The sequence below is a fragment of the Mirounga angustirostris genome, unplaced genomic scaffold (genome assembly GCF_029215605.1).
Source record: "Mirounga angustirostris isolate CCGP_5_RB_7025 unplaced genomic scaffold, mMirAng1.0.hap1 SCAF_6, whole genome shotgun sequence".
Classification (NCBI taxonomy): domain Eukaryota; kingdom Metazoa; phylum Chordata; class Mammalia; order Carnivora; family Phocidae; genus Mirounga; species Mirounga angustirostris.
In genome coordinates this window covers 24,185,960-24,207,041 of record NW_026991714.1, presented here as the reverse complement: position 1 = coordinate 24,207,041, position 21,082 = coordinate 24,185,960, and the positions used below count along the sequence as shown (strand labels likewise).

General features: G+C 34.9%; 1 protein-coding gene across 5 annotated transcripts in view; it reads right to left on the bottom strand.

Annotated features, from left to right (window-relative positions):
• Positions 1-21,082, bottom strand: part of CFH (complement factor H) — a 231,337-nt gene that overhangs the window by 37,190 nt on the left and 173,065 nt on the right. For all 5 annotated transcript variants that reach the window (XM_064593901.1, XM_064593898.1, XM_064593899.1 and 2 more), the window contains 2 exons: positions 9,478-9,660; positions 7,654-7,827 (listed from right to left, as the gene is read on the bottom strand). In XM_064593901.1, coding sequence (XP_064449971.1) covers positions 7,654-7,827; positions 9,478-9,660 — 357 coding nt within the window. The remainder of the gene's footprint in view (positions 1-7,653; positions 7,828-9,477; positions 9,661-21,082) is intronic.

Genomic DNA, 21,082 nt, shown 5'->3' with positions numbered 1-21,082 from the left:
TTAAAATTTTGGGAGGCACTTTCTTCTAACTGACCCAAATACACCCAAAATCTAGTGTGTGGCACTGATCTATGCACCAGCCTGATCATATTTTATCATATTCTGGGTTTTTTTGGTTTTATTTTTGTTTGTTTTTATCTTTTTCTTTTTCTTTTTTTTTCTTTTTCTTTTCTCTTTCTTTTCCCCCAGCTTCAGGTCTTTTCTGATCTGTTTAGAGTGTATTTTCTGGGGATGTTGTTACCCTGTTAGCATTTTGTTCTCTCATTAATCTATTCTCCTCTGGACAAAATGACAAGACAGAAAAAATCACCTCAAAAAAAGAACACGAGGTAGTACCGACTGCCAGGGACATACCCAATATGGACATTAGTACGATGTCGGCTCTAGAGTTCAGAATCATCATTTTAAAGATTCTAGCTGGGTTTGAAAAAAACACGGAGGTTATTAGAGAAACCCTTCCTGGAGAAAGAAAAGAACTAAAATCTAACCAAGTCAAAATCAAAAAGGCTATTAATGAGGTGCAACAAAAATGGGGGCACTAACTACTAGGATAAATGAGGCAGAAGAGAGAATCAGTGATATAGAAGACCAAATGATGGAAAATCAAGAAGCTGAGAAAAAGAGAGATAAACAACTACTGGATCACGAGGGCAGAATTCGAGAGATAAGCGATACCATAAGAGGAAACAGCATTAGAATAATTGGGATCTCAGAAGAAGAAGAAAGAGAGAGAGGAGCAGAAGGTATATTGGAGCAAATTATAGCAGAGAACTTCCCTAATTTGGGGAAGGAAACAGGCATCAAAATCCAGGAGGCACAGAGAACCCCTCTCAAAATCAATAAAAATAGGTCAACACCCGGACATCTAATAGTAAAACTTACGAGTCTCAGAGACAAAGAGAAAATCCTGAAAGCAGCTTGGGAGAAGAGATCTGTAACCTACAATGGTAGAAATATTAGATTGGCAACAGACCTATCCACAGAGACCTGGCAGGCCAGAAAGGACTGGCATGATATATTCAGAGCACTAAATGAGAAAAATATGCAGCCAAGAATACTCTATCCAGCTAGGCTGTCATTGAAAATAGAAGGAGAGATAAAAATCTTCCAGGACAAACAGAAACTAAAGGAATTTGCAAACACGAAACCAGCCCTACAAGAAATATTGAAAGGGGTCCTCAAAGCAAAGAGAGAGCCTAAAAGCCACATAGACCAGAAAGGAACACAGACAATATACAGTAACAGTCATCTTACAGGCAATACAATGGCACTAAATTCCTATCTTTCAATAGTTACCCTGAATGTAAACGGGCTAAATGCCCCAATCAAAAGACACAGGCTATCAGATTGGATTAAAAAACAAGACCCATCAATATGCAGTCTGCCAGAGACTCATTTTAGACCCAAAGGCACCCCCAGGTTGAAAGTGAGGGGGTAGAAAACCATTTATGATGCTAATGGACACCCAAAGAAAGCTGGGGTGGCAATCCTTAGATCAGACAAATTAGATTTTAAACCAAAGACTGTAATAAGAGATGAAGAAGGACACTATATCCTACTTAAAGGGTCTATCCAACAAGAAGATCTAACAATTGTAAGTATCTATGCCCCTAACATGGGAGCAGCCAATTATATAAGGCAATTAATAACAAAAGGAAAGAAACACATTGACAACCATACAATAAGAGTGGGAGACTTTAACACCCTTCTCACTGAAATGGACAGATCATCTAAGCAAAAGATCAACAAGGAAATGAAGACTTTATATGACACACTGGACCAAATGGATTTCACAGATATAGTCAGAACATTCCATCCCAAAGCAACAGAATACACATTCTTCTCTAGTGCCCATGGAACATTCTCCAGAATAGATCACATCCTAGGTCACAAATCAGGTCTCAGCTGGTACCAAAATATTGAGATCATTCCCTGCCTATTTTCAGACCACAGTGCTTTGAAACTGGAACTCAATCACAAGAGGAAAGTCAAAAAGAACTCAAATACATGGAGGCTAAAAAGCATCCTACTAAAGAATGAATGGGTCCACCAGGAAATTAAAGAAGAATTAAAAAAATTCATGGAAACCAATGAAAATGAAAACACAACTGTTCAAAATCTTTGGGATGCAGCAAAGGCAGTCCTAACAGGAAGGTATATAGCACTACAAGCCTCTCTCAAGAAACAAGAAAGGTCTCAACTACACAACCTAACCCTACACCTATAGGAGCTAGAGAAAGAACAGCAAATAAAGCCTAAACCCAGCAGGAGAAGAGAAATAATTAAGATCAGAGCAGAAATCAATGAAATAGAAACCAAAAGCACAGTAGAACAGATCAACGAAACCAGGAACTGGTTCTTGGAAAGAATTAACAAGATTGATAAACCCCTGGCCAAACTTATCAAAAAGAAAAGAGAAATGACCCAAATCAACAAAATCATGAATGAAAGAGGAGACATCACAACCAACATCAAAGAAATACAAACAATTATAAGAACATATTATGAGCAACTCTATGCCAGCAAATTAGATAATCTGGAAGAAATGGATGCATTCCTAGAGATGTATAAACTACCAAAACTGAACCAGGAAGAAATAGAAAACCTGAACAGACCTATAACCACTAAGGAAATTGAAGCAGTCATCAAAAATCTCCCAACAAACAAAAGCCCAGGGCCAGATGGCTTCCCATGGGAATTCTACCAAACATTTAAAGAAGAATTAATACCTATTTTTCTGAAAGTGTTCCAAAAAATAGAAATGGAAGGAAAACTTCCAAACTCATTTTATGAGGCCACCATTACCTTAATCCCCAAACCAGACAAAGACCCCATCAAAAGGGAGAATTACAGACCAATATCCTTGATGAACATGGATGCAAAAATTCTCACCAAAATACTAGCCAATGGGATCCAACAGTACATTAAAAGGATTATTCACCACGACCAAGTGGGATTGATCCCTGGGCTGCAAGGTTGGTTCAACATCTGCAAATCAATCACGTGATACAATACATTAACAAAAGAAAGAACAAGAATCATATGATTCTCTCCATAGATGCCGAAAAAGCATTTGACAAAGTACAACATCCCTTCTTGATCAAAACTCTTCAGAGTATAGGCATAGAGGGTATATACCTCAATATCATAAAAGCCATCTATGAAAAACCTACAGCGAATATCATTCTCAACGGGGGAAAACTGAGAGCTTTCCCCCTAAGGTCAGGAACATGGCAGAGATGTCCACTATCACCACTGCTATTCAACATAGTACTTGAAGTCCTAACCACAGCAATCAGACAAGAAAAAGAAATCAAAGGCATCCAAATCGGCAAAGAAGAAGTCAAACTCTCACTCTTTGCAGATGATATGATACTTCATGTGGAAAACCCAAAAGACTCCACCCCAAAACTGCTAGAACTCATAAAGGAATTCAGTCAAGTGGCAGGATATAAAATCAATGCACAGAAATCAGTGGCATTCCTATACACCAACAGCAAGACAGAAGAAAGAGAAATTAAGGATTCGATCCCATTTACAATTGCACCCAAAACCATAAGATACCTAGGAATAAATCTAATCAAAGAGGCAAAGGATCTATACTCATAAAACTATAAAATACTTATGAAAGAAATTGAGGAAGACACAAAGAAATGGAAAAACGTTCCATGCTCATGGATTGGAAGAACAAATATTGTGAAGATGTCAATGCTACCTAGAGCAATCTACACATTCAATGAAATCCCCATCAAAATACCATGCACTTTTTTCAAAGAAATGGAACAAATAATCCTAAAATTTGTATGGAACCAGAAAAGGCCCCGCATAGCCAGAGGAATGTTGAAAAAGAAAAGCAAAGCTGGCGGCATCACAATTCCGGACTTCAAGGTCTATTACAAAGCTGTCATCATCAAGACTGTATGGTAGTGGCACAAAAACAGACACATAGATCAGTGGAACAGAATAGAGAGCCCAGAAATGGACCCTCAACTCTATGGTCAACTAATCTTTGACAAAGCAGGAAAGAATGTCCAATGGAAAAAAGACAGTCTCTTCAACAAATGGTGTTGGGAAAATTGACAGCCACATGCAGAAGAATGAAACTGGACCATTTCCTTACACCACACACAAAAATAGACTCAAAATGGTTGCAAGACCTCAATGTGAGACAGGAGTCCATCAAAATCCTAAAGGAGAACACAGGCAGCAACCTCTTTGACCTCAGACACAGCAACTTCTTCCTAGAAACATGGCCAAGGGCAAGGGAAGCAAGGGCAAAAATGAACTATTGGGACTTCATCAAGATAAAAAGCTTTTGCACAGCAAAAGAAACAGTCAACAAAACCAAAAGACAACCGACAGAATGGGAGAAGATATTTGCAAATGATATATCAGATAAAGGGCGAGTAATCAAAAATCTATAAAGAACTTATCAAACTCAACACCCACAGAACAAAGAATCCATTCAAGAAATGGGCAGAATACATGAGCAGACATTTTTCCAAAGAAAGATTGCTTGGCATCAGGGAAATCCAAATCAAAACCTCAATGGGATACCACCTCACACCAGTCAGAATGGCTAAAATTAACAAGTCAGGAAACGACAGATGTTGACGGGTTGTGGAGAAAGGGGAACCGTCCTACACTTTTGGTGGGAATGCAAGCTGGTACAGCCACTCTGGAAAACAGTATGTGGGTTCCTCAAAAAGTTGAAAATAGAGCTACCATACGATCCAGCAATTGTACTACTGGGTATTTACCCCAAAGATACAAATGTAGGGATCCGAAGGGGTACATGCACCCCCATGTTTATAGCAGCAATGTCCACAATAGCCAAACTATGGAGAGAGTCAAGATGTCCATTGACAGATGAATGGATAAAGAAGATGTGGTATATATATACAATGGAATATTATGCAGCCATCAAAAGAAATGAGATCTTGCCATTTGCAACGACGTGGATGGAACTGGAGAGTGTTATGCTGAGTGAAATAAGTCAATCAGGGAAAGACATGTATCATATGACCTCACTGATATGAGGAATTCTTAATCTCAGGAAAAAAACTGAGGGTTGCTGGAGTGGTGGGGGGGTGGGAGGGATGGGGTGGCTGGGTGATAGACACTGGGGAGGGTATGTGCTATGGTGAGTGCTGTGAATTGTGCAAGACTGTTGCATCACAGATCTGTACCTCTGAAACTAATAATGCAATATATATTAAGAAAAAAACAAAAAAGAAGATAGCAGGAGGGCAAGAATGAAGGGGGGGAATGGGAGGGCGAGAAGAGCCATGAGAGACGATGGACTCTGAAAAACAAACTGAGGGTTCTAGAGGGGAGGGGGGTGGGAGGATGGGTTAGCCTGGTGATGGTATTAAAGAGGACACGTTCTGCATGGAGCACTGGGTGTTATGCACAAACAATGAATCATGGAACACTACATCAAAAACTAATGATGTAATGTATGGTGATTAACATAAGAATAAAAAAGTGATGCTACAATTTTAAAATTGCACTCAAATAAGAATTGGTATTTTTGTTTAATGTAAATATAACTGGAGAACCAGAACACACACAAGGCATTTCTAATGTTGTTTAAAGTAACTATTAAAATTGCTTAATTCATAGTATATCATATTAATTATATTAGTAAAGAAATCAAACTGAATCATAAACTGAAACATGAAACAAAATAAAGAAATATGTTCAAGGCCACATAACTAGGCTTATTCTAGGTGTCCTGAATATTTATATAATATACAACTATCTATTCTTATTGAATCTATAATTTACACCTTCTATGAATAAATTATTGATTATTCTGATTCAAATTAGGAATATGTAAAATTATCCCTTCAAATTTGCCAAGTTTGTGATATTTGTGACATTCCTAAATATTATAAAAAATGCATTTTTCTTATTTGTAACCCTCCTATCTTGCTAATAAATTTATAAAATTAAAAACTGGAATTTAAATATTAGAATCATACTAAAACAAAAAACAAATCCTTTGACATATTAGAGCATTTGTAATTATTAAAACATTTTGCAGATGAGGAAGAGTGAACAAAGCTTCAAATAAGCTTGGTTGTTGCCCTAAGATACATGTTTAATCAATGATGGAATTGGAATTTAGTAAATGATGGAATTGGAATTTTATAAATGATAGAATTGACCAGGCTGACTCCACAGGATTCACTTATACTTCCTTATCCTTTAATCATTTTCTTCTCTCCACACTATGAGAAGTCATTACAAAATGTTTTCTTCTCCCTGTTGTCTGGGTCCTCCTTTTTTCTATCTACTTTGCCACCTATTTCTCTTCTGCCTGACACCTAAACATTGGAATGTTTCAGGGCCCAGTCTTGAGCTCCCTTCTCTTTCTATTCTGTATTCTTAACCAATTTGATATCATCATTTATTGGATGATATTTCCAAATATATATCTCTGACATATATATTTAACTCTGTAGTTTACATATCCAATTTTGATTGTCCATGGGCAGCTCAACCATAATATGCTCAAGTCAAAAGTCGTGATGTTCCTCCCAAAGTGCTCTTTCTCCTGTCAGCACCACCTTACAAAAAGGCATTGCCATTTACCTGCTTGCTTATGAAAAAAATTTAAAACAAGCATGTGAATCCCTTGATTATTACTCTCTCTTGCATCCAATATTTAGTAAACATCAGCTATGCTTTCTACCAACAAACTAGATCTCTAATCTGTTCTGCTTTGCATCTCGTCAGCCATCACCCTATCCCAATCCCCACACTTACTCACCCTGCATAAGATCCTGAATCTTCTCTTCTCCACCACAAGTACAACATATGAAAAAAAACTTTTCAAAAATCTAGATACAGTTATATTCTTTCTTTCCTTAAGACTTCTTTATGGCTTTTTATCAACCATAAAATTAATCTAAATGCTGACATGCCTTGAAAATAACCTGAATAATCCTTTCTTTGTCTCTTATCCAGTATCAGTTCATAAAATTCTCCCACGTCTTGAGTAGAATCCGCTCACCCTGTTATTTCTCAAATATTGTTTTGTTGTCAAAATTTTGCACATACTGTTCCCTTAGCGTGGAACACTAATCCACTCAAGTTTCCCACAGATTCAAGTCCTACTCCTCTTCCTGGAAAATAGTGGATTCCCAAACATGAAAGAGATTCATGTAATAATAGTCCACAGAACTTGTCAAAGTCAGAAAAGAAAGAGCTTTTGGGATCTGAAGAAATTAACACTCAAGGTAGAAGGTGTAAAAGCAGAAACTCAGGAGCAAAATAGCTGAGGAAATTGTAAGAAACTTTAATTTTGGTTTTCTTAACACCATACACTAAAAGAACCCCGTTTTAAATAATATGAAAGCCTGCATTTAGAGTAACAAGCACAATTACACTTTATTTACAAATCTATCATGTATATGACCCATAGGAAACATTAATGTACTGTGTACATTAGATAGATATTGTCTTTGGGCTTTAAAACACCCTGTTCTCCCAGTTTACATTAAATCAAGAGACACCTGATTTTAGTCATTATTTCTTAAAAGTGACTTTAAATAATGCAAATTTGTTCAAAATGGAATATTTTAAACACATTTTATTAATTTTGTCAATCCTGAAAACAAGAATACCTGATAAAACGGCACTTACCATAACATATTGGTTTAGGAGACCAACCATCGTTATCACACACTATGGAACCTGTGCGCCCATCTCTGCTTTCAAATCCGTCATGGCATTCATAGTCCAACTTGTCATTGAGTTTAAACCATGTGCCATTGATTTTGATTCTGGCATTCTCCAATATCGGCACGTCACAAGATTCTAATGCATAATACAATTGAAGGTTTCACTTCTAATATTATTTAATGGACAATGTAATTAAGTCTCATCCCAAGGAGGTAAAAAAAGGAGGTAAAAAAAAACTAATTTATCAATTAGTATGTACTAATAAATTATGTATCGTATTAAAAGAATCTAAGAATACCAGTGATAAATCATTGTCCAGAAAAAGTTACTCAAAGTGAAAAAAATATGTTTCTACACAGCGTTTTTCTTATCACTTGAACACTGTGAAAAATTTATTCTAAGAACACTTTTTTCAATCAATTATACTTATGTGTTTATCCCGTGCTTGTAATAAAATAGGCCATTACAGATGTATCATACTTTTTCTAGCAAAGCTGAATAGCATTTTGTGAATTAAGATGACATACTCATCAGCAGTGTGACAAATGGGCCAGATTAGTTGAATAAGATTAGTTTTCAACAATGCAAGTAAATTTTTAAACATTCTATAAAAATCTACAACATAATAATTTCTAAAGCTCATATCCTGATTTTTTTTACCAAAATATATTCCTAATGGCTGTGTATTCTTTTCTACTTACCAAGATTGAACAGAGAGATAACTCTATTGTTTATAATTTGTTATAAGGAAGTAAAGTGTTAAAAGTCTCAATTTTTGCTAACACTATACTAGAATGATGTTACTAAAGGTTTAAATAATTCATCTCAAATATTATACTGTGTTATGTAGCCAGCTACCTTAAAGCTTTAAAAAAGAAAGCAAAACTAACTAGTGAAAAAAGAGACAGAGATGTTCTCTTCTATAATAAGAGTGTTTTAATGGATAACTGATTACAATTTAATATAAAATGAGTTCGATATGGGAACAACTTTTATCATTTTTTTTCCTAAGGCTAGTGCCCATAGTAAGCATGGAAAATGAAAAAAATAAGGAAGTGGAAATGGTAGAAATGGATATTCAAATATCCACTTTACTTAAAATGATGCTAAATATCAGTGCAAAAGATCACTATGTAGCTTTGGAGTATAAGATAAACTGAGCAAATTGTTCTTAGAAAATCTTCATAAATACCTAGGGACAGGGAAATCTTTCAACACAGCTGCATTTGGTACCACCTAGAAGCATTTCTGTCTCTACTAATTAGATGTTTATGAAGATTTCCTAAGGCAGAGGATTTTTTAGAAGAGGACCTACCCTGGATTATCAAACATGTAAATTCTACAGGTTAAATTAAAATTATGCACTATGGACCCAGATCTTGACTTAAAAACATAACTTTTGTGTCTAGGAAAAAAGACTGACATAAAAGTTTAATCACCTAAAAACAGGTACATAGGCACAAAGATGTCAGCCAAAAATAAATGAGTTTATAGGAGAATACACATAAGTCTCCCTATCTAGTTTCCAAATCACAAAACGTTTAATTTAATTTAATTAATTAATTAAATCACAGGATGTTTTAAAGTGGAAGAAAACTTGAAAGATAGACTGATATTCCACCCTACAAGTGATTAATCTTAATAGTAAAAAAAATTATATATTTTTTCATTTATCTTTTCAAATGGGAACCACCTCAGCCCCTCCCCTTCAGAAAAGATTTAAGTTAAAATAAACTTTTGCACAACGATCATGAGGAAAATGAATATGAACATAAAATTACTCACTAATACATGAGGGTTGAGGTGACCATCCACTTTGCAGACATGTAATTGATCCTGAAGTTTTACCATCTGGTGTTACATATCCTGGTTTACACTGATACTGTGTTTCTTTATTCAAGGGATATGCAAATTCATATTCAGAAAAAAATCCATTTTCGATTGTTATATCTGATTTTAAACATCTTTCTGAAAGGGAGACAGTATAAGGAAAAGATAAGCGTGTAAATAAGCATTTTTATTAAGACTCAAATAATATAACAATATAAAAAATAAGGAGTCATTTATAAATGAAAACCCAGAAAATCCAAATCACCCAAATTCTTGTGACAGAGAAAATAAGCTATGAGTTTCCAAAGATATTAAGTCAGGATAGTTCATTAAAATTTTTTTTTTTTGGAATGAAGAAGCAAAATTTAGAATGCTCAGAATCCCTTCTAGGAAATTATTAGAAATTTATTTGTCTAATGGATCTGGAATCCTACAGCATGCCAGAACGATACCAGCAATGGATCCTTTCCAGGCACTTGTTTTAAATATTGTGTACTCAGGATCTCTTTAGCAACCCCAGCATTCAGTTAACTAATTGGGTTATCTTAGATCAGGTGATGATCTCAGAGAATTTACTACCATAGCTACCACAGCTCTGAGAATTTGACATGTCTGTCATCATAACTGGGTGTTTAAAACCATATGGATACATGGAGTTCGATGGATCTGACACAGATCAACACATTACATTCATTTATCTTCTAAGACCAAAATGATGATCCTCAAATTATGTATAACTTAACTTGAAACAATAAAGAAGACTCTGTCAGTTACCAGGTCTCTTCACAAAATTCAGCTTTATTGACTAGCCCATGGATAAAGAAGAAATCAAAGGAGAAAACATGAAATATATATTTTTTCATAACTGGTAATTTTATTCCTTCACTTAGGGCACCTAGTAGACTGGACATGGGATACTTGGAATATTAAACACTCAGGATATGGAATTAAAGTATATAATCTTTAAAAGAAAAAAAAAAACATTAAAGCAGCGCCTGGGTGGCTCAGTCGGTTGAGCATCTGACTTTTGTTCTCAGCTCAGGTCTCGATCTCAGGGCTGCGAGTTCAAGCCTGGTGTTGGGCTCCACACTGGGTATGGAGCTTACTTAAAAAATAAAAAATAAATAAATAAAAAGATATTAAGTCTTTTGAATTAAATGATAAAAAAACATTTTAAATAAAATTTTGTAAGATGATACTAAAGTAGTGCTGAGAGGGAAATTTTACCATTATATAGATATAATAGAAAAGAATAGGGGCGCCTGGGTGGCTCAGTTGTTAAGCGTCTGCCTTTAGCTCAGGTCATGATCCCGGGGTCCTGGGATCGAGCCCTGCATGGGGCTCCCTGCTCCACGGGAAGCCTGCTTCTTTCTCTCCCACTCTCCCTGCTTGTGTTCCTGCTCTTGATGTGTCTCTCTCTGTCAAATAAATAAATAAATAAAATCTTAAAAAAAAAAAAGAAAGAATAGACTATATATCACCTCACTGTTTTGCTTTAAGAAATTAGAAAAAGAAAACCCAGCATGGGCATAAACTTGAAAAATAGACTGTTGTTAGTGAGATGGTGGAATAGGATGTTTTATTATTCTCTATTTGATTTATTTCTGTTCTAATCTTTATTATTTCCTCCCTTCTAACTTCGGGCTTGGTCTCTTTTTCTAGTTCCTTGAGGTAAAAAGTTAGGTTGTTTATATAAGATTTTCTATTTTAATGTAGGCATTTGTTACTGAAAACTTCCCTCTTCCCACTGCTTTTGCAGCATCTATAAATTTTGTTACATTGTGTTTTTGTTTTCATTTGTCTCAAGATATTTTTAAAAATTCTCTTGCGCTTTCTTCTTTGACCCAATTGTTTGAGAGTGTGCTGTTTTCTTTCCATGTATTTGTGAATTTTCCCATTCTTTTTGCTGTTACTGATTTCTAGTTTTACTCCATTGTGGTTGAGAAAGATACTGTATGGAATCTTTCATGTGCAGTCGAGGAGAATGTACACTGTTGGGTGGAAAATTCTGTATATATCTATTAGGTCCATTTTGTTTATATTGTTGTTCAAATCTAGAGCTTCTTTCCTGAATTTCTGTCTGGGTGTTCTATCCATTATTCAAAGTGGGGTAATGAAGTCTCCTAATATTACTGTATTGCTGTCAATTTCTCCTCTTTAGATCTGTCACTATTTGCTTTATATATTTAGGAGTTCCAATGTTGGATCCATGTATGTTGAAAATTGCTACATCTTCCTGTTGAATTGACTCTTTTATTATTATATAATGACCTTCTTTGTCTCCAGAGACAGTTTTAGACATAAAGTCCATTTCTTTTTCTGATAGAAGTATAGCCATTCCAACATTCCCTGGTTGCCATTCACATGGAATATCTTTTTCCATTCCTTCACTTTTAGCCTATTGTGTCTTTAAACCTAAAGTGAGTTGTTTTTTACCTATTCAGGTACTGTATTCCTTTTAATAGGCAAGTTTAATCCATCTATATTTAAAGGGATTATTGATAGGTGAACACTCACTATTCACATTTGGCTAATTGTCTTCTGTTTTGCAATTGTTTTTCAATCTCTTCCACTTTTGATGACTTCCTTTGCTATTTGATTATGTTTTACAGTTACTTACTTTGATTTTTATCTCCTTATCTTTTGTATGTCTATTATAGGTTTTCCTTCCTACTTTATTGAAGTATAATTGATAAAATTGTATCTATAAAGTGTACAATGGAATGACTTGGTACACATATACATTTGGAAATGATTTTCAAAATCGCATTAATCACCTCACATACTTTTTTTTTTGTAGCTGGAATGCTTACGATCTACTCTCCCCACAAACTTGAGCTATACAATACATTATTACTAACTACAGTCATCATGCTGTACATTAGATCTTCAGAATTATTCATCTTATAGCCTTGGACCAGCATCTCCTCATTCCCCACATCTGCAAGCCCCTGATAATTACCATTCTACTCTCTGCTTCTATGAATTTGACCTTTTCTTTTTTTCTTTTTTGACTTTATATACAAGTTTAATCATGAAGTGTTTGTCTAACTCTGGCTTATTATGTTTAACATAATGTCCTCTAGGTTCAACAATGTTGTAAATAGCAAGATTTTCTTTTTTCTCATGGTTGGATAATATTCCATTATATATATATATATAATCTCACATCTTCCTTAACCATTAATGGACACTTAGGTTGTTTCTATATGTTGGTTATTGTGAATAAAGCTACAATGAACAGGAGGGTGCAGATATTTCTTCAAGATACTGATTTCATTTCCTTCAGATATATACCCAGAAATGGGATTGCTGTATAATATGGTAGTTTTATTAAATTTTTGAGGAACTTGCATATTATTTTCCATATGCCTATAACAAATTACATTCCCACCCTAAGCATACAAGAGTTTCCTTTTTCCACATTCTCACCAACACTTGTTATCTCTTGTCTTTTTGATAAAAGCCATTTTAACAGGTATGAGGTGATAGTTCATTGTGGTTTTGATTTGCATATGCCTGATGATTAGTGATTTTGAGTACCAATTGGCCATTTACATGTATTCTTCAGAAAAATGTCTGTTCAGATCTTTGCCCATTTTTAATTGGATTGGATTTTTTTTGCTATTGAGTTGTATAAGTTGTGATATATATCACAACTTATAGTGCATCAGATCTATGGTTTGCAAATATTTTCTCCCATTCCATAGGTTGCCTTTTCATTTTGTTGATTTGTTGAGTAGAAGCTTTTTCATTTGATATAGTTTTGTTTACTTCAGCTTTTGCTGTCTGTGTTTTGATGTCATATCCAAAAAATATCATCGCCAAGACCAATGTCAAGAAGATATTTTCCTATGTATCTTCTAAGACTTCTAGAGTTTAGAGTCATATTTAAGTCATCTAGAGTTAATTTTCATCAGTGGTTTAATATTGTGGTTTCATTTTTTTTACTTGTGCTGAAGACGCTACTTTCCTCATGTGTATACTTGGCACCATTATCTAATTTTAATTAAGGATATATGTGTGACTTTATTTCTGGCTCCTAATTTTATTCCATTGATCTGCCAGTATGATATTATTTTCATTTTAATCACTTTATAATATAGTTTGAAATCAGAAAGCATGATGCCTTCAGCTTTGCTCTTCTTTCTCAAGATTGCTTTGGCTCTTTGGGAGTCTTTGTGGTTCCATGTAAATTTTAGGATGGTTTATTCTACTTCTGGGAAAAATGCCAGTGCGTCTTGACAGGAATTGTATCTATTGATTGCTTTGGGTAGTATGCACATTTTAACAATATTAATTCTTCCAATCCATGAACATAGACTATCTTTCCATTTATTTATATCTTCTTCAATTTATTTTATCATTGTCTTACTGTTTTTAGGATACAAGCCTTTCATCTCCTTGAGTAGATTTATTCCTAGGTATCTTATTATTTTTGATGCTATTGTAAATGGTATTGTTTTTTAAATTTCTCTTTCTGATAGTTCATTATTCATTACACAACAGATTTTTGTGTATTGATATTGTATCCTGCAACTTTACTGACTTCATTTATTAATTCTAACAGGTTTTTTTTTTTTTTTTTTGTGTGTGTGTGTGTGTGTAGTCTTAGGGTTTTCTCTATATATGTCATCTACAAACAGAGATAATTTTACTTCTTTATTTTTTATTTGGGTACCTTTTATTTCCTTTTGTTCAACAGTGGTGAAAATGTGTATCCTTGTCTTTTTCCTGACCTTGAGGAAAAGCTTTCAGCTTTTCACCATTATGTATGATGTTAGTTATAGGCTTCTTATTTATGGCCTTTATTATGTTGAGGTATATTTCTTCAACACCTAATTGTTGAGAGTTTTTATCATAAATGGATTGTGAATTGTGTCAAATGCTTTTTCTCTATCTATTGGGATGATTATATGATTTTTAACCTTTGTATTGCTAATGGGGTTTATCACATTACTGATTTGCATCTGTTGAACCATCCTTGAGGCCCATGGATAAACCCAACTTCATTATGGTGTATGAATCTTTTAATATGCTGTTGAATTCAGTTTGCTAATATTTTGTTAAGCATTTCTGATCTATCATTTATCAGTGATACTGGCCTATAAATTTTTTTTTCTTGTAGTGTCCTTGTCTAGCTTTGATCTAATCATGCTGATCTTGTAAAGTGGTATTGGAAGTGTCCCCTGCCCTCAAATTTTTGGAATGGTTTGAGAATTGGTATTAATTCTTCTTTAAATTACAGTGAAAACTTCTGGTCCCAGGCTTTTCTATGTAGAGATTTTTTAAATTAATGATTCAGTCTTGTTGCTTGTTATTGATTTGTTCAGATTTTCTATTTCTTAATGATTTTGTTTTGGCAAGTTTTGTATTTCTAGGAATTTATCCATTTCTTCTAGGTTATCCAACTTGTTGGTGTGTAATTGTTTATGCTTGTCTCTTATGAACATTTGTATTTCTGTGGCATCAGTCGAAAGTCTCTACTTTCATTTCTCATTTTATTTTATCTTCTCTTTTTTCTTAGTTTGTAAGCATTAGGTTTGTCAATTTTGTTTATCTTTCCAAAAAGGTAGGTATTAATTTTGTTGATTTTTTTGGGTCTTTATTTCACATATTTCTTCTCTGATCTCTGTTATTTCCTTGCTTCTGCTAATTTTAGGCTTAGTTTATTCTTCTTTTTCTAGTTTTTTTGATGTATAAAGTTGGTTGTATATTTGAAATCATTTCTTTTTCTTAGTGTAGGCATTTTTCACTATAAACATCTCATAGAACTGCTTTTGTATGTGAGGCATTTTTTTTCTCTCTTGCTGTTTTCAAAATTCTCTCTTTGTCTTTGGTTTTTAGCTAGTTTTATTGTAAGGTGTCTTAGAGAAGATTTCTTTGGGTTGAATCTGTTTGGGGACTTATGAGCTTCTTGATTTTGATAGTCCATATTTCTTCCTAGTTTGATAAATTCTCAGCCATTATTTCTTTAAGTAACTTTCTGCCCCTTTCTCCATCTCTTCTCCTTTTGGGACTTACACAATGCCTAAAATGTTTCCTCTGATAGTATATAATTCATATGGGCTCTCTCTATTCCTTAAGTCTTATCCTTTGTTCTCCTCTGACTAGAAAATTTCAAATGACCTCTCTACTTCACAGATTCTTTCTTCTGTTTCATAAATCTGCTGTTGATGCTCTTTGTTGTATTTTTCATTTCATCCATTGTATTCTTCAGTTCCAGAATTTCTGTTTGGTTCCTTTTATGATTTCTATCTCATTGTTTTCCTGATTTCTTTGAATTCTCTTTCTGTGTTTTCTTATAGCTCACGGAGCTTCCTTAAAACTACTGTTTGAATTCTTTATCAGGAAAATCATAGCTCTTCATTATTTGGGGGTAAGTTACTGGAATAATATTGTGTTCTTTCGGTGGTGTCATGTTTCCTTGATTTCTCATGTCCCTTAAAGTCTTGCATTGCTGCCTTCACCTTTGAAGAAGCTCTCACTTCCTCTAGTCTTTTCTGACTGACTTTGGGAGAGAAATACTTTCTGTCACACCTGTTAGGGATTTTGAGGCTTTTTAAAAGAACTTTTTAATGGATATATCTGCTCCCTATGTTTTGCTACCACTTGGGATGGAATTCTTACATTGTGTGCATTCTTTCAATCCTGCAAAGATAGTCAGGGTTCTGACAGCTTCCTGTTTGCTGGACACAATGCTGAATGCTCAGGTATGTGCTTTCTACCATTCCTATGGAGTCAGTTTGGCTTTTTAGGTATGCTCATTAGCCATCTAAAAATTGCTGCATTCACTACCTTTGGGGCATACACAAGGAGCTGACCAATGGATAGCAGGTGTGCGGAATGTTGGGGGTGCCATAAGGTGAGGAGGATCTGCAGGCAAGTCATCCCCAGTGGTTAGTGGGTACATCAGGGGACTCCCTGATGTAGTCTGCAAAGTGGTTAATAGGATCTTTGTCCCTTGATGAATTGAGCCCTGATTGCTGTGCTCCGCTTTCCTCAATCCCTTCAGTCATGAAGATCACCTCAGAATTCTGGATGTGGTGAAAAAGAAATGGGCCTTTTGGTCAGAGACCCACACAGCTGAGGAAGCCAGATACTAACTCACACACTCTTTCCCCCAGTGGAGAAGTTGCAGGCTGAGTGGGTCTCTCTTGGCACTGAACGGTGCCACTTTGAGGGAGGAGTGACACAGATAATTGAAACTGTTCCTCTCACCCACTTCAATGCACCCACTGTTGGATCTTTTTGCTCTAATGGTGTGCTGAAACTCCTGCTAGATTCCCAGACTCCCAGAAAGATGCTCTTGTCTGTGGGTGATTGTCAAAATTGGTGTTCTTTGACAGGAAGAATAGAAACTTGTATTCTGCCATCTTGCTGGTGTCACTATTTTTTTCTTAGATTAAATGTATGTATGTATGTGTGCATTTAAGTTTTTATTTTAATACCAGTTGATTAACATACTCATCATGACAAGTGCAATCCTTAATCCCCATCACCTATTTCACCCAATTCTTTTGCCCCCTGCCACCTTTCTCCCCTCTGATAACTATCACATTGTTCTTTATAGTTAGAGTCATTTTTTGCTTCTTGTTTTTTGTTTTTGGTTTGTATCTCTCTCTCTCACTTTCCCCCCTTTACTCATTTGTTTTGTTTCTTAAATTCCACATATGAGTGAGATCATATGGTATTTGTCTTTCTCTGACTTATTTCACTTAACATTATACTCTCTAGCTTCATCCATGTTGTTACAAATGGTAAAATTTCATTCTTTTTTATGGCTGAGTAATATTCCATTTTATACATATACCACCTCTTCTTTATCCATTTGTCAATCGATAGACAGACTGCTTCCGTATCTTGGCTATTCTATATAATGCTTCTATAAACATAGGGGTGCATGGATCCCTTTGAATTAGTGTTTTTGCTCTTTGAGTAAATACCCAGTAGTGTGATTGATGGGTCATACAGAAATTCTATTTTTAACTTTTTGAGGAACCTCCATACTATTCTCCAGAGTGGTTGCACCAGTTTGCATTCCCACCAATAGTGCAAGAGGGTTCTCCTTTCTCCATATCCTTGTCAACGCCTGTTGTTTCCTGTGTTGTTGATTTTAGCCATTCTGACAGGTGTGAGGTGATATCGCACTGTAGTTTTGATTTGCATTTCCCTGATGATAAGTGATAATGAGTATCTTTTCTTATGTCTGTGCCATCTGTCTTCTTTGGAGAAATGTCTGTTCATGTCTTCTGCCCATTTTTAAACTGGATACTTTGGTTTTTGAGTGTTGAGTTTTATAAGTTCTTTATATATTTTGGATACTAACTCCTTACCAGGCATGTCATTTGCAAATGTCTTCTCCCATTCCAAAAGTTGCCTTTTAGTTTTGTTGATTGTTTCCTTTGCTCTCCAGAAGCTTTTTATTTTGATGTAGTCCCAATAGTTTTTGTTTTGTTTTGTTTTTGCTTTTGTTTCCTTTGTCTCAGGGATCTATCTAGAAAGTTGCTGTGGCTGATGTCAGAGAAGTTATTGCTTGTGCTCTCTTCTAGGATTTTTATGGTTTCAGGTCTCACATTTAGGTCTTTCATCCATTTTGAATTTTTTTTGTATATGGTATAAGAACGTGGTCCAGTTTCATTCTTTTGCATGTTGCTGTCCAGTTTCCCCAACACCATTTGTTGAAGAGACTGTCTTTTTCCTAATGGATTTTCTTTCCTGCTTTGTCAAAGATTATTTGACCATATAATTGTGGGTTTATTTCTGGGTTTTCTTTTCTGTTCTATCAATCTATGTGTCTATTTTTGTGCCGGTATCATATTGCCTTGATCACTATAGCTTTGTAATATAAGGTGAAGTCTGGAATTGTGATGCCTCCAGCTTTGTTTTTCTTTTTCAAGCTTGCTTTGGCTATTCAGGGTCTTTTTGTGGATCCATATAAATTTTAGGATTGTTTATTCTAGTTCTGTGAAAAATGCTCTTGGTACTTTGATAGGGATTTCATTGAATGTGTAGATTGCTTTGAGTGGTGTAGACATTTTAACAATATTTGCTCTTCCAATCCATGAGCATGGAATGTCTTCCATTTCTTTGTGTCATCTTTAATTTCTTTCATCAGTATTTTATAGTTTTCAGAGTACAGATCCTTTACTTCTTTGGTTAGGTTTATTCTTAGGTATTTTATTATTTTTTGTGCAATTGTAAATGGGACAGTTTTCTTAATTTTTCTTTCTGCTGCTTCATTATTGCTGTATAGAAGGGCAATAGATTTCTGTACTGTGATTTTGTAACCTACAACTTTACTGAATTCGTTGATCAGTTCTAGCAGGTTTTGATGGAGTCTTTTGGATTTTCTATATAGAATATAATGTCATCTCAAATAGTGACAATTTTACTTCTTCCTTACTGATTTGAATGCATTTTATTCCTTTTTGTTGTCTATATGCTGTGGCTAGGACTTCCAGTACTATGTTGAATGAAAGTGGTGAGACATCCTTGTCTTGTTCCTGACCTTAGGGGAAAAGCACTGTTTTTCCCCATAATGGATGATGTCAGTTGTGGCTTTTTCATATGTGGCCTTTATTATGTTGAGGTATGTTCCCTCTAAATCTACTTTGTTGAGGGCTTTTATCATGAATGGTTGTTGTACTTTGTCAAATGCTTTTTTGGCATCTGTTGAAATGATCATATAGTTCTTATCCTTTCTTTTACTGATGTGATGTATCATGTTGATTGATCTGTGAATATTGAACCACTCTTGAAACCCAGGAATAAATTCCACTTGATTGTGGTGAATATTTTTTTAAAACGTATTGTTGAATTCAGTTTGTTAGTATTTTATTATGGATTTTTGTGTCATCAGAAATATTGACCTGTAGTTCTCTTTTTTGTGGTGTCTTTATTTGGTTTTGGTATCAGGGTAGTGCTGGGCCTCATAAAATGGATTTGGAAGCTTTCCTTCCTTTTCTATTTTTTGGAATAGTTTGAGAATAGGTATTAAATCTTCCTTAAGTGTTTGGTAGAGGGGTGCCTGGGTGGCTAGGTCAGTTAAGAATCCTACTCTTGATTTCAGCTCAGGTTGTGATCTCAGGGTCATGAGATCCAGCCCTATGTCAGGCTCTGCGCTCAGCAGTGAGTCTGCTTGGATTCTCCCTCTGTCCCTCCCTCTGCCCTTCCATCCCCACCCTCTCTCAAAATAAATAAATAAATCTTAAAAAAATGTTTGGTAGAGTTCATCTATGAAGCCATCTGATCTTGGACTTTGTTTATTTGGTTTTTTTGATTACTGATTCTTTTTTTTTTTGCTTCTAATTGGTCTGTTCAAATTTTCTGTTTTTTTCCTGTTTCGGTTTTGGTAGGTTTATGTTTCTAGGAATTTAACCTTTCTTCTGGTTGTCCAATTTGTGGGCATGCAGTTTTTCAGAATATTCTCTTATAATTGTTTGTATTTTTGTGGCGTTGGTTGTTACTTCTCCTCTCTTATTTGTGATTTAATTTATTTGGTTCCCTTTTCTTTTTGATAAATCTGACTAGGGGTTTATCAAATTTATCATTTTTTTCCAAGAACCAGCTCCTGGTTTCATTTATCTGTTCTATTGTTTTTCTAGTTGATCATTTACTTCTGCTCTAATCTTTATTATTTCCTTCCTTCTGCTGGTTTTAGGTTTTTTTTCTTGTTGTTTTTCTAGCTCCTTTCCGTGTAAGGTTAGGTTGTTTATTTGACATTTTTCTTGCTTCTTGAGCTAGGCCTGTATAGTATAAACTTTCCTCTTGGAACCATTTTTGCTGCATCCCAAAGGTTTTGAACTGTGTTTTCATTTTCATTTGTTTCCATGTACTTTTTAATCTCTTCTTTTTTTCCTCTTGACCCATTCATTGTTTAGTAACATGTTACTTAACCTCCATGTATTTGTGATCTTTCAGACTTTTTTCTTGTGGTTGACTTCTAGTTTTATAGCGTTGTGGTCAGAAAAGATGCATAGTATGACTTTGATCTTTTTGAGTCTGTTGAGGCTCATTTTGTGGCTTAATATGTGTTCTATTCTATGTGCCCTTGAAAAGAGTGTATATTCTGCTGTTTTATGATAGAATGTTCTGAATGTATCTGCTAAATCCATCTGGTTCAGTGTGTCATTCAAAGCCATTGTATCCTTGTTGATTTTCTGTTTAGATAATCCATCCATTGATGTAAATGGGGTTTTAAAATCCCCTATTATTGTATTATTATTGATTAGTTCCTTTATGTTTGTTATTAACAGTTTTATGTATTTGGGAGCTTCCATGTTGGTTGCCTACATATTTACCATTGTTATATCTTCTTCTTGGATTATCCTCTTTATTATTACATGTTGTCCTTCTTTGTCTTCTGTTACAGTCTTTGTTTTAATGTCTATTTTGTCCAATATAAGCATTGCTACCCCAGCTTTCTTTTGACACCCATTTGCATGATAAATGTTCTCCGTCTCCTCACTTTCCATCTGCAGGTGATTTTTGTTCCAAAATGAGTTTTGTAGGAAGCATATAGATGGGTTTGTTTTACCCATTTTGTCAACTTATGTCT